The sequence below is a fragment of the Maylandia zebra genome, linkage group LG4, assembly GCF_041146795.1.
Source record: "Maylandia zebra isolate NMK-2024a linkage group LG4, Mzebra_GT3a, whole genome shotgun sequence".
Taxonomy (NCBI): domain Eukaryota; kingdom Metazoa; phylum Chordata; class Actinopteri; order Cichliformes; family Cichlidae; genus Maylandia; species Maylandia zebra.
The window spans coordinates 32796092-32810032 of NC_135170.1; the positions used below are offsets into that span (position 1 = coordinate 32796092).

Sequence of the window (13941 nt, forward strand, 5' to 3'; positions counted from 1 at the left end):
GATTTTTTCTAACAAAAAGGTGTGAAACTTAAGTTGTTTGTTGTTTAAGACTTGTGTTTGTAACACCCCCCCCACACACACACACACACATGTTGTGTAGCTTTCTGGAATTTATACTTATTGGGTTACATATTTATTTATTATACAGGCTATACAGTACATAAAATCTAAATTCACATATTTTATGTAACTGAAATGTTTAATTATGTGGGTTACAGAAAATAATTAAGTTATAGACTATATATGTATGAAACATTGTATACTTACTGCATTTGAATCATTTTAACCATTTGTAACACCAGCATATATGCTTAAAAACAAAGGCTTTGATTTTGCCACCCAATTTGATTTCCAAGCCACCCTCATAAAAGTTCTCTAGATCCACCCCTGGCCATGGGACAGTTTGACAGTATCTTTTGTGTGGTTTTAGACTTGGACGAGTTTCTAAAACACTAGATCAACAAAAACATCAGAACATACACTCTTTTGCCCATTAATCATGCCTACTTATGGGGCACCGTTTGTAAAGTGACGCATTTCGGGCAATTTGTCCAAAGTTTGTTGATTGCGTTAAAAATTTTAATTGCGTTAATCGTGATCGTTGACAGCCTTAGTTTGTTGGCGTGTTCGCCCAGGGCACCAAACAGGCTAGGACCACCCCTGCTGACATGCAACAATATTTTATTGAAATCAACAACGGTCCTAGATATTGTACAATGTACTTTTTCCAGAATGTATATAAAAGATGCAGAAATGACTTTACATTATATGCCTGGTTAGGAATAATTAAATGGCCTATTTACTGCATACAAACCTAACAGGTTTCTAAAGTCTGCAAGATCTGGTCACCTTGTAGTGCACAGTTAAGGAACTAAGAATGATATATATATATATATATATATATATATATATATATATATATATATATATATATATATATATATATATGTGTGTGTGTGTGTGTGTGTGTGTGTGTGTGTGTGTGTATATATATATATATATATGTATATATATATATGTATATATATAAACACCCAGCACGCCCCTGCGGGCGGTTTATCCTTCAAGCTCGGGTCCTCTACCAGAGGCCTGGGAGCTTGAGGGTCCTGCGCAGTATCTTAGCTGTTCCCAGGACTGCGCTCTTCTGGACAGAGATCTCTGATGTTATTCCCGGGATCTGTTGGAGCCACTCGCCTAGCTTGGGAGTCACCGCACCTAGTGCTCCGATTACCACGGGGACCACCGTTACCTTCACCCTCCACATCCTCTCGAGCTCTTCTCTGAGCCCTTGGTATTTCTCCAGCTTCTCGTGTTCCTTCTTCCTGATATTGCTGTCATTCGGAACCTCTACATCGATCACTACGGCCGTCTTCTTCTGTTTGTCTACCACCACTATGTCCGGTTGGTTAGCCACCACCATTTTGTCCGTCTGTATCTGGAAGTCCCACAGGATCTTAGCTCGGTCATTCTCCACCACCCTTGGGGGCATCTCCCATTTTGACCTCGGGACTTCCAGATTATACTCGGCACAGATGTTCCTGTACACTATGCTGGCCACTTGGTTGTGGTGTTCCATGTATGCCTTGCCTGCTAGCATCTTGCACCCTGCTGTTATGTGCTGGATTGTCTCTGGGGCATCTTTACACAGCCTGCACCTGGGGTCTTGCCTGGTGTGATAGACCCCAGCCTCTATGGATCTTGTACTCAGAGCTTGTTCTTGTGCTGCCATGATTAGTGCCTCTGTGCTGTCTTTCAGTCCAGCTTTGTCCAGCCACTGGTAGGATTTCTGGATATCAGCCACCTCCTCTATCTGCCGGTGGTACATACCGTGCAGGGGCCTGTCCTTCCATGACGGTTCCTCGTCTCCCTCCTCTTTCTTGGGTTTCTGCTGCCTGAGGTATTCACTGAGCACTCGGTCAGTTGGGGCCATCTTCCCAATGTATTCTTGGATGTTCCTTGTCTCATCCTGGACTGTGGTGCTGACACTCACCAGTCCCCGGCCCCCTTCCTTCCGCTTAGCGTACAGCCTCAGGGTGCTGGACTTGGGGTGAAACCCTCCATGCATGGTAAGGAGCTTTCTTGTCTTTATGTCAGTGGCTTCTATCTCCTCCTTTGGCCAGCCTATTACCCCAGCAGGGTACCTGATCACGGGCAGGGCGTACGTGTTGATGGCCCAGATCTTGTTCTTACCATTCAGCTGACTCCTCAGGACTTGCCTGACCCTCTGCAGGTACTTGGTGGTTGCAGCTTTTCTAGCGGCCTCTTCATGGTTCCCATGTATATATATATATATATATATATATATGAAGAGGCCGCTAGAAAAGCTGCAACCACCAAGTACCTGCAGAGTGTCAGGCAAGTCCTGAGGAGTCAGCTGAATGGTAAGAACAAGATCTGGGCCATCAACACGTACGCCCTGCCCGTGATCAGGTACCCTGCTGGGGTAATAGGCTGGCCAAAGGAGGAGATAGAAGCCACTGACATAAAGACAAGAAAGCTCCTTACCATGCATGGAGGGTTTCACCCCAAGTCCAGCACCCTGAGGCTGTACGCTAAGCGGAAGGAAGGGGGCCGGGGACTGGTGAGTGTCAGCACCACAGTCCAGGATGAGACAAGGAACATCCAAGAATACATTGGGAAGATGGCCCCAACTGACCGAGTGCTCAGTGAATACCTCAGGCAGCAGAAACCCAAGAAAGAGGAGGGAGACGAGGAACCGTCATGGAAGGACAGGCCCCTGCACGGTATGTACCACCGGCAGATAGAGGAGGTGGCTGATATCCAGAAATCCTACCAGTGGCTGGACAAAGCTGGACTGAAAGACAGCACAGAGGCACTAATCATGGCAGCACAAGAACAAGCTCTGAGTACAAGATCCATAGAGGCTGGGGTCTATCACACCAGGCAAGACCCCAGGTGCAGGCTGTGTAAAGATGCCCCAGAGACAATCCAGCACATAACAGCAGGGTGCAAGATGCTAGCAGGCAAGGCATACATGGAACGCCATAACCAAGTGGCCGGCATAGTGTACAGGAACATCTGTGCCGAGTATAACCTGGAAGTCCCGAGGTCAAAATGGGAGATGCCCCCAAGGGTGGTGGAGAATGACCGAGCTAAGATCCTGTGGGACTTCCAGATACAGACGGACAAAATGGTGGTGGCTAACCAACCGGACATAGTGGTGGTAGACAAACAGAAGAAGACGGCCGTAGTGATCAATGTAGCGGTTCCGAATGACAGCAATATCAGGAAGAAGGAACACGAGAAGCTGGAGAAATACCAAGGGCTCAGAGAAGAGCTCGAGAGGATGTGGAGGGTGAAGGTAACGGTGGTCCCCGTGGTAATCGGAGCACTAGGTGCGGTGACTCCCAAGCTAGGTGAGTGGCTCCAGCAGATCCCGGGAACAACATCGGAGATCTCTGTCCAGAAGAGCGCAGTCCTGGGAACAGCTAAGATACTGCGCAGGACCCTCAAGCTCCCAGGCCTCTGGTAGAGGACCCGAGCTTGAAGGATAAACCGCCCGCAGGGGCGTGCTGGGTGTTTTTTTTTTAATATATATATATATATATATATATATATATATATATATATATATACATATATATATATATATATATATATATACATATATATATATATATATATATATATACATATATATATATATATATATATATACATATATATATATATATATATATATATATACATACATATATATATATATATATATATATATATATATATATATATATATACATATATACATATATATATACATATATATATATATATACATATATATATATATATATTAGGGGTGCAACGATACACAAAATTCACAGTTCGGTTCGGTTCGATACTTTGGTGTCACGGTTCGATATTTATTCGATACAAAATAAAATGTTCATGCCTTTTTAAGTTGTCATTTATTAAAATTATAAATATATATTTTAACTCAAAAGTACAGTTTTTAAATTTAACCCTAACCCTTGTGCGTGTTTTTTATTTTGACAGCGAATGCGCACCTGCGGACCACTTATGTGCACCCCTGGTTATTTAGCTCATCATATCGCTGCCACAGAAATTATTTTGTCCATGAAACCATAAAGCTGCACTTTCTTTTTGCCTTATAAAAAAGTCTGATTTGTCATAACTTTTCCGTTTTGTGGTAAGCTTTTCTTTGGCTGTCACTTCTTCACCCTGACCTGTTTTATTTGGCTCAGCAGAACTGAAATATATATCCTGCTGCTTTTACACACGCACTCACATAAGCTCAGCGATTCTCTGCGCGATCAACCTCTCACATGTTTAAGCTGCGGGAGATTTCACTTGTCATGTTTGCGTAGTAAGCTAACGATTAATAAGACAATGTCAGAGGAATTGGTGCACAAATTATCATCACTCACCAATCAGTACTGTCGCTCTCTATACACAGTTCACGCGATTGCAAAGTGAAAGCAAAAAAACAAGCGCAAATTCAATATGTCACATATTGACAGTGGCTCACCGATGCTAATGACATAATTACCCAGCTACATTTCCGAAAGAATGCAAAAGCATTAACATATATTTTTCTTTCCTACAATAGCCGGACGGGCAGGGCAGAGATAGATTTTGGTAGCCCAACTGGAAAAATCGCTAGCCCCAGGACGTCGGGCTAGCGATTTTGCGAGCCCTGTATCTGATTGAGGAATCACTCATCTTTGGAAAAGAGAGTTTATTAATCAATGTATTATGATTTATTATGAAAGTACAGGTGAATATAGCTCTCCCGTCAATATATTATGATATATAATAAATGTACAGGTGAATATAGCTGTCATAACAATGTCAGACAAAATTGCAGTAGCTTCCCTGATCATTTTACAAACATAATTGAAGAGAATCTGGACTAAAAGGCCTAGACTTATGGTTGTGTGCTAAATCTATGAATCAAACTATCACCTGGAAACATAAATAACTGGTCCATAGCTGTGAAACTGGACATGAGTTCTTGATTCTATGGAGATTAACAGTAATCCAGAAATTTACAAATTTGTCCTGGGACATCGTGTAAATGTTGTCCCAGGGACATCAAATCAAATCAAATCAAATCAAATCACTTTTATTGTCACATCACATGTGCAGGCACACTGGCACAGCACATGCGAGTGAAATTCTTGTGTGCGAGCCCCACAAGCAACAGAGATGTGCAAACACAACAGCACAAACGAGCAAAATACAAGAATGGCCAACCTGAAACTAATAAATATATGTACAATATATAATAGTGTATGCATTTCTGGATGTGTATACTAAATATTTTCCTACGTGTGTGTGTGTGTGTGTGTGTGTGTGTGTGTGTGTGTGTGTGTGTGTGTGTATACACATTTTTACAAATTAAATAGTAAAAAAAAATAAAATAAAAAATAATAATAATAATAATAATAAAATATATAAAATATACAGAGTTGAATATGTGCAAAACAAGTGGCATTTATATACAGTGTGGAGTGCATAATGTTGAAGTTCCAGTAGTGAAGCTGAGGTGTCTATGACGTGTTCAGCAGTCTGATGGCCTGATGGAAAAAGCTGTCTCTCAGTCTGCTGGTACGGGACCGGATGCTGCAGAACCTCCTTCCTGATGGAAGCAGTCTGAACAGTTTATGGCTGGGGTGACTGGAGTCCTTGATGATCCTCCCCGCTTTCCTCAGGCAGCGCTTCCTGTAGATGTCTTGGAGGGAGGGAAGCTCACCTCCAATTATCCGTTCAGAGCACCGCACTACTCGCTGGAGAGCTTTGCGGTTGTAGGCGGTGCTGTTGCCATACCAGGTGGTGATGCATCCAGTGAGGATGCTCTCAATGGCACAGTGATAGAAGGTCCTGAGGATGCGGGGGCTCATGCCGAATCTTTTCAGTCTCCTGAGAAAGAAGAGGCGCTGCTGCGCCTTCTTCACTGTTTTGTTTGTGTGTACTGACCACGTAAGATCCTCAGCCAGATGTACTCCAAGGAACCGGAAGCTGCTGACTCTCTCCACAGCAGCGCCGTTGATGGTGATGGGGGTGTGTACTTCTCTGCACCTCCGGAAGTCCACTATCAACTCCTTTGTCTTTGCGACGTTGAGGGTGAGATGGTTGTCTTGACACCAGTGGGTCAGGGCGCTGACCTCCTCCCTGTAAGCCGTCTCATCACCGTTGGTGATAAGACCCACCACTGTAGTGTCGTCCGCAAACTTCACAATGATGTAAATGTTGTCCCTGGGACATCATGTTAAAGTTGCCAGAGACATACCATATGAAAGTTTAGCTTCTTTTAGTCCCTGTTTGTTTTATATTGTATATATACAGTGGGGCAAAAAAGTATTTAGTCAGCCACCGATTGTGCAAGTTCCCCCACCTAAAATGATGACAGAGGTCAGTAATTTGCACCAGAGGTACACTTCAACTGTGAGAGACAGAATGTGAAAAAAAAATCCATGAATCCACATGGTAGGATTTGTAAAGAATTTATTCGTAAATCAGGGTGGAAAATAAGTATTTGGTCAATAACAAAAATACAACTCAATACTTTGTAACATAACCTTTGTTGGCAATAACAGAGGTCAAACGTTTACTATAGGTCTTTACCAGGTTTGCACACACAGTAGCTGGTATTTTGGCCCATTCCTCCATGCAGATCTTCTCGAGAGCAGTGATGTTTTGGGGCTGTCGCCGAGCAACACGGACTTTCAACTCCCGCCACAGATTTTCTATGGGGTTGAGGTCTGGAGACTGGCTAGGCCACTCCAGGACTTTCAAATGCTTCTTACGGAGCCACTCCTTTGTTGCCCGGGCGGTGTGTTTTGGATCATTGTCATGTTGGAAGACCCAGCCTCGTTTCATCTTCAAAGTTCTCACTGATGGAAGGAGGTTTTGGCTCAAAATCTCACGAGACATGGCCCCATTCATTCTGTCCTTAACACGGATCAGTCGTCCTGTCCCCTTGGCAGAAAAACAGCCCCATAGCATGATGTTTCCACCCCCATGCTTCACAGTAGGTATGGTGTTCTTGGGATGCAACTCAGTATTCTTCTTCCTCCAAACACGACGAGTTGAGTTTATACCAAAAAGTTCTACTTTGGTTTCATCTGACCACATGACATTCTCCCAATCCTCTGCTGTATCATCCATGTGCTCTCTGGCAAACTTCAGACGGGCCTGGACATGCACTGGCTTCAGCAGCGGAACACGTCTGGCACTGCGGGATTTGATTCCCTGCCGTTGTAGTGTGTTACTGATGGTGACCTTTGTTACTTTGGTCCCAGCTCTCTGCAGGTCATTCACCAGGTCCCCCCGTGTGGTTCTGGGATCTTTGCTCACCGTTCTCATGATCATTTTGACCCCACGGGATGAGATCTTGCGTGGAGCCCCAGATCGAGGGAGATTATCAGTGGTCTTGTATGTCTTCCATTTTCTGATGATTGCTCCCACAGTTGATTTTTTCACACCAAGCTGCTTGCCTATTGTAGATTCACTCTTCCCAGTCTGGTGCAGGTCTACAATACTTTTCCTGGTGTCCTTCGAAAGCTCTTTGGTCTTGGCCATGGCAGAGTTTGGAGTCTGACTGTTTGAGGCTGTGGACAGGTGTCTTTTATACAGATGATGAGTTCAAACAGGTGCCATTCATACAGGTAACGAGTGGGGGACAGAAAAGCTTCTTACAGAAGACGTTACAGGTCTGTGAGAGCCAGAGATTTTCCTTGTTTGAGGTGACCAAATACTTATTTTTCACCCTAATTTACGAATAAATTCTTTACAAATCCTACCATGTGGATTCATGGATTTTTTTTTCACATTCTGTCTCTCACAGTTGAAGTGTACCTCTGGTGCAAATTACTGACCTCTGTCATCATTTTAAGTGGGGGAACTTGCACAATCGGTGGCTGACTAAATACTTTTTTGCCCCACTGTATATATTTAAGATTATATTTAATAACCACATTGTATTGCAAAAAACCCCAAAACAAGTTAAAATGAATTAATGACTATTGACTAATTCAACCTTTGTTATTTTTCCACCAGAAATGGACGATATAATTAGAAGAAGTGTTCTGAATGACGAAAAAAAAAAGAACTGGAAAAGATACACAACTTTGTGTGCATGTGTCACAATGCCAGGAGGACCCATTCAGTGTTGTGTTAGAAAAATTGAACTCATTAACCCTTCATGGACATTATAAATGTTTAAATATGGCCTCAGGTAAAGACAGGAAAAGAGACTATTACAAATTCAACTGCATCAGAGCTGGAAAAAAAAGTCGAAACAGCTACAGAGCAGTGGGCTGTAAGGCCTATGTTTCATTTAAAGTACTCAAATGTTGGAAAGACCACACAGTCATCCTGCAGCATACATATGATAAGCATGATGGGCATGATCCTTCGGACCCAAAAGACGCACATTTCAACAATATTTCCAGTGATTTGAGGAGGAAGATTGAGGAACTGCTTTCCCTTGGAACTAAGCCAGCCATCATACTAACCGAATGTCATAAATGGGCCAAAGAACATGGACACTGTCAATGGAAAATTGTATTTAGTAGTCAGTATAATCTTTTAGTGATATAAGTTTGCATATGATAGAATACTGCATGTAGTTATTTGTATTAGGAAATATTCAACCATGTATACTTAGAGGCATATAATCAATTGTGTGTGATCTCTAACAGGCTGCAGGCTTGGTGTGCACTCCAGGAATGCACCCCCACGTCCTGGGAGCATGAGAGTTCGTACCTTGTTTTATTGTTTTACGGTAGGATTAACGTAGCTATGTCTGTTTTAGTTTAAGTGCTTCTTTACATATAGATGAACTGCTGGACTTCCTCACCATGTTATTTAGGGTGAGGGGGAGACTGCCCTCTTTGTGACCAAGGATGTACCTTTTGTGCCTTCATGTTATATGACCCTTTGATCAGCAGGACACACACACACACACACACACACACACACACACACACACTGAAGTATAAAATAAAGACAGGGGCAGTGCTCAGGGTGAGTCTCTCTGTCTGGAGGCTGCCCTTGCTAGCAAGAAGTTCTGTGTGTTTCTCTTCTCTGAGTCTTTACTGAAGAAGTGTTTTATAACATTTTCCTTAACAGACACAGAGATCTTCACAACAGAGGGCATTTTGTCACACCACGTGACATTAACTGTGGAGACAGTCAAAGTGTACATACCTTACTTAATGGAAAACATCAAGAACATGTTCTCTTCTATCAACCATACACATCTGACCAAGACCTAATTGTTTTGCAGACACCTGTAATGAAATCAAACATGGAGAACTATGCAAAACAGTATTTGTTGACACCACGCACTGCGTTAACCAGTATTCATTTCCCTTATTCACACTTGTTGTAAGAGATGATCATGGGCATGGAGTCCCTGTGGCCTATGCTATTGTCAGCAATGAAAGTCAGAAAACCCAGGAAACTTTTCTTGGAATAGTTTGTGAGCATTTCCCAACTTCCCCGAGGTAAATAATACATTGACAGCTATTAATTTTGAAATAATTCCTTCTCAAAACAGTTATAACATGCCAGAATCTAATGCTATAGCTGCAGCATGGGCTGCAAAAAACTTTCCTTTCCAGTTGTTAAAGTTATTCCTATAGGCTGTATGCAGTATTTTATATAACTACTTGTGAGTTGAAATGTTTAATTTGGCATTGAAGTGGTGCTTTGAGATTTCCAATCTGGGTTCCAATCTGGCCAAATATCAAAGAGAAATTAAAAATGCATGCCATGGAAGATTTCGGGTCTTAGGGGGTTAAAATGACCAGATCCCTGGGGCCTGTTTTCCAGGCCACTAAATTAAACCCAGTCAATTACTAATTGCACAGAATAAAAACCTACGAGGTCCACTAATAGTCCAAAAGTCCAAATCTTTAATAGAAAAGACAGGCAGAAATCAAACAAACAATAATCCACACACACTGGAAAGTTAATAATTATAAGTTATTAAATCAGACTAATTAAATACAGTAAAATTAATAAGGGAAGACGAACACAAGGGAAATAAAAATGACAACAGTGTAAACATACCAAAACTCAAAATAAAACAGGAAAGCTACTACAAATCGAGTGTGACACAGTTACATTCATATTGAAACGTGATAATTTTCTTTCTTTGTAGCATTTTTAAGATACGTGTTAGAACAGTCATTATCCTGTTTGGATTAGGAACCAAACATTTTTGCCAAATAGTTAACACAAACTTAGAACAACAGTGAACAATTTTCAAGATTCTGATTTACAGAACAAACAAAAGGTTTCATTATTCAAGAGACAAGATCAAGTTTTTCACACAGGAACAAAATGACAGAATCCAGTGCAGCGGGGCCAAAGGTGTGTGTCAGCAAACTGAAGGTTGAGGAATCAGTCAGCTCATGTTTAAGATTGTGTTGGATTTTGCGAAGGGTGTGTCTGTTATTAGAAAGTAAGATTAACAATGTTACACCAATAACCCAAATACGGGGAAATGACAAATAATACAAAAAAAGATACAACTTTCATATTATTTTACTAACTTACTTTGTCATATCAGCACTTGAATGGTCGATGCCTTTACAGACCATGTCTCTTGTGACATCGCAGGCCAATCTTCCGGCAAACCTGAGGGCTAGCTCCCCAGCCTCCTCTTCACTCAGAACACTAAACACTGTTACTTTAGTTTTGGCCTTCTTAGGCCTGTCAAGAATCATTGCGGGCAGTTTGGCTTTACGGCCCTAAAAAAGAAAAAGTGCAAACACCAAAAGAGCAGAGAGAGACACACACACACACACACACACACACGCACAAACAAAGTTAAATGCTTTTGTTTACATGGTGTAATTGTGTATATGTTGCAGCAAATGCACAATTTCCAGCCACATTGTCACTTTATTGATACGAGTAACCCGGATTTATTTCAGGTGACATCAAAATCACGAAATGTATACCTACCCCAATCAAACCTCTGAAAACATGAACTGACGTGTTCTCTGCGTTGATTCTGCGCTTGATCTCGTCTTCTGTTATTGTGTAGGTTTTCTTTTTTGAGCTTGGTACAGATAAGCGACCATGCACTCTGTAAACTGTACTAGTTCCTTCTGAATCAGTTTGGAATTCTGTATCTGCATCGATCCTGTCAACATCAGCAGCAGCAGCATTATCTGTACTCAGACTTGTGCCGTATACTTCTGTTTCTTTTTCTTTGTCTTCAGTCTGTGTACCTTCATCTCTGACTGTCAGTCTTCCTATCTCACTGTTACTTGTCGATTTGCTGCAGATGTTCTCTCCCTTAGGAACTTTTCCTTTGTCATTCGCTGCCTGATGCTTTCCCTGATGACATTCTTCACTGGCTACTTCTATTGCTCCTCCTGTATAGCCACCTACTATGCTGCACAACTCCTTTCCCTCTGCTGTGCTGCACTGTGCTGTTACATAAAGAAGAATGATATAAACAACACTATATCAATTTAATTGTGAAGGGAAATCCCCACACTACGACACAGTTATGTCTAAAATAGTTTTGTGTAAAAACTGGATCTTTAAATGTCCACTTTAATTACACAGTCCTGGTGTGCAAAGGCAAAATTACGAAAAATCTTTCACTTTAAACATTTTTGGACATTGTTTAGTTATATTGTGACTTACTCTCACAGAAGATACAGATCCCACAAACAGACTTTGAACAACGCATGTGTTTGTATGCACCACATTTCTGGCACTGCACCTGTGAATTAAAAAAAAAAAGAAGAAGAAATAAACAAACAAAAAACAAATGAACAAAGTCCATTATATAAACAATCTATATGGCTAAGGACATGTCATAGTGTACCCGGTCTTTGGCTGCAATCACACACCAGCACTGACTGCACTTCCTGACTGCATTTTCCAATGTTAGAGAAAAAGAAGGCGGCTAATTCTATCTTTACCTATTGAGGAAAATAAGTAGTGGCAAAGTCAGGACCTGGGGCCTGTTCTTCGTACCTCGCTAAGTAAGTTAGCTGGATGAGATTGTTGACGATTTCGCGTGATCCTGGATCGTTCGGTTCCCCGAAGCCCATCCGGGACTTGCTGTCATAGCAACAGAGCCGTAAGCGTAAACCTGCTGGGGAGCAGGTTTACTTTATGTAAACAGGATTAGATCGCGGCCACGCAGGTATGTCCGCATCATTCATACGAAAGCAACAGCGATATTCCACCACTGTTTCACCATAAATAAATAACATCACTGTAACCAAAGATAATGCAGCACCTGATCCTTTTATTGATGTCACACAGATACATACAGGTCATTCCCTAAAAAAGGGAAATGAACTATTAACATTCTATTACATGTATGTGATTATTACAGATGTAATTCATATTTCAGAGTAGTAATTGTAAATTACTTCGTGTAATCAAGATGAGAGACCACGGCTATAAAAGCGAAGGTGGATTTGGGAAGCCTGTCGCAGCCATGTCCTGTCCGTATACGCGAGCCACCCATTGCGGAAGGTGCAAGATTGATAAGGAGAGTCCTCAGAATTCAGCGTATATTGCGGGACAGACAGGATCCTTTACCTCAGCGCGACAGTGTGCTCATAGAGAGATATCGATATTCCCGTGAGGGTATTATTTACTTAACCAACTTGTTGACGAGGGGGTGCAGGACCACCACCTGTCTTTTTTTCCTCTGCCCTTTTCTTGGTTGCTGTTATGAACAAACTAACAGAGTATTACAGGCCAGTATTACCTTGCCAAGAGACGCAAAGCAATCTAAGAGATAAATATTACCATTCTGTAGAATACTCCTGTATTCCACTTTTACTTGTTCCCATGTTCTTGTGGGTCTTGTTGTGGCTCTAATGTGAAAGGGGATATAATATAACATATTATAATATAATATAATGCCATATGATATTGGACAATATAGTGTCATATGATAGATCTACCCTACCGCCTACTGGTGTTGGCCAGAGGGGCCGGTGGCGCGATATGGCAGCCTGGCTACAACCGTAGCTTGCCTCCACCAGTGTGTGAATGTGGGAGTGAATGAATAGTGGTATCGTAAAGCGCTTTGGGTGCCTTGGAAAGCGCTATATAAATCCAATCCATTATTATTATTATTATTATTAAATTACCTACGAGTTTGATTTGTCAGCAACTTTCTGCCAGCCCTCTCTCCTTGCTTTTGCAGCCTTTGCAGTGTTCCCTTGCGTTTTAATTAAACTCTGAAACTCCTGAAATCCCTCACTCATGAGTTCTTGCTCTGCTGCCGGAAAATACCGAGCACGCCCCTTCGACATTTTCGCCGACCAATCAGCGGGTTGCCGATCAATGTTTCTACTATCGATGCGTAGCCCCTTTTACGACACCCATTGATGTCACATTCCTGCGTCCAGCTGTACTAATCGTCAACAGCAGGTGTGTTCGGGGAACCGGATTAGCGAGCTCACGGTTAGCGCGATGGTTTGGTCTTGGATGTGTCATTTGATCTTGGATGTAGTAAGCGACGTACGAAGAACAGGCCCCTGAGCTTTGGGATTTCAGTGTTGTACTCCTCCACTTGTGCTTTACCGTCAATGAGAGATTGGGCAAACTAATAATTGACGAAGAAAAAAAAAAAGAACAAAAGAAATTAGGTTAACAAAGAAATGATTTTTTTTTCAGCATTACTGCTGAAATCGTTCAATCTACAAAAAAAATTTAGATTTTACCATCCTGCCTCTAAGGCTTTAAAAACTGAATAGGCAAAAATGTAAACATTACTTATATAGATTAAAGCTATAGTTTTCAGTACCATTATGACATGCACTCCACATGAGTTCTCATCCTGTTGATGTGGGTGGCTCACATGTGACAAAGTCCACTCTCCAGTGCAGCCTCTTGCTGAAGCAAATGAGCTGAGAGATCGCAGTTATTACAAATAAAAAGCATATAGAGAAATCAATAACC

The 13941-nt window shown here is 41.8% G+C and overlaps 2 protein-coding genes across 2 annotated transcripts in view; one reads left to right on the forward strand and one right to left on the reverse strand.

Moving 5' to 3' along the window:
- Positions 1-13941, forward strand: part of LOC101474316 (amine sulfotransferase-like) — a 53772-nt gene that overhangs the window by 17350 nt on the left and 22481 nt on the right. The window lies entirely within an intron of this gene.
- The window catches only part of LOC112434762 (uncharacterized), a 2051-nt gene continuing 1554 nt past the window's right edge, over positions 13445-13941 (reverse strand). The window contains exons 6-7 of the mRNA XM_076883540.1: positions 13787-13889; positions 13445-13585 (exon numbers count right to left, since the gene is read on the reverse strand). Of these exons, the coding sequence (XP_076739655.1) occupies positions 13445-13585; positions 13787-13889 (244 nt within the window). The remainder of the gene's footprint in view (positions 13586-13786; positions 13890-13941) is intronic.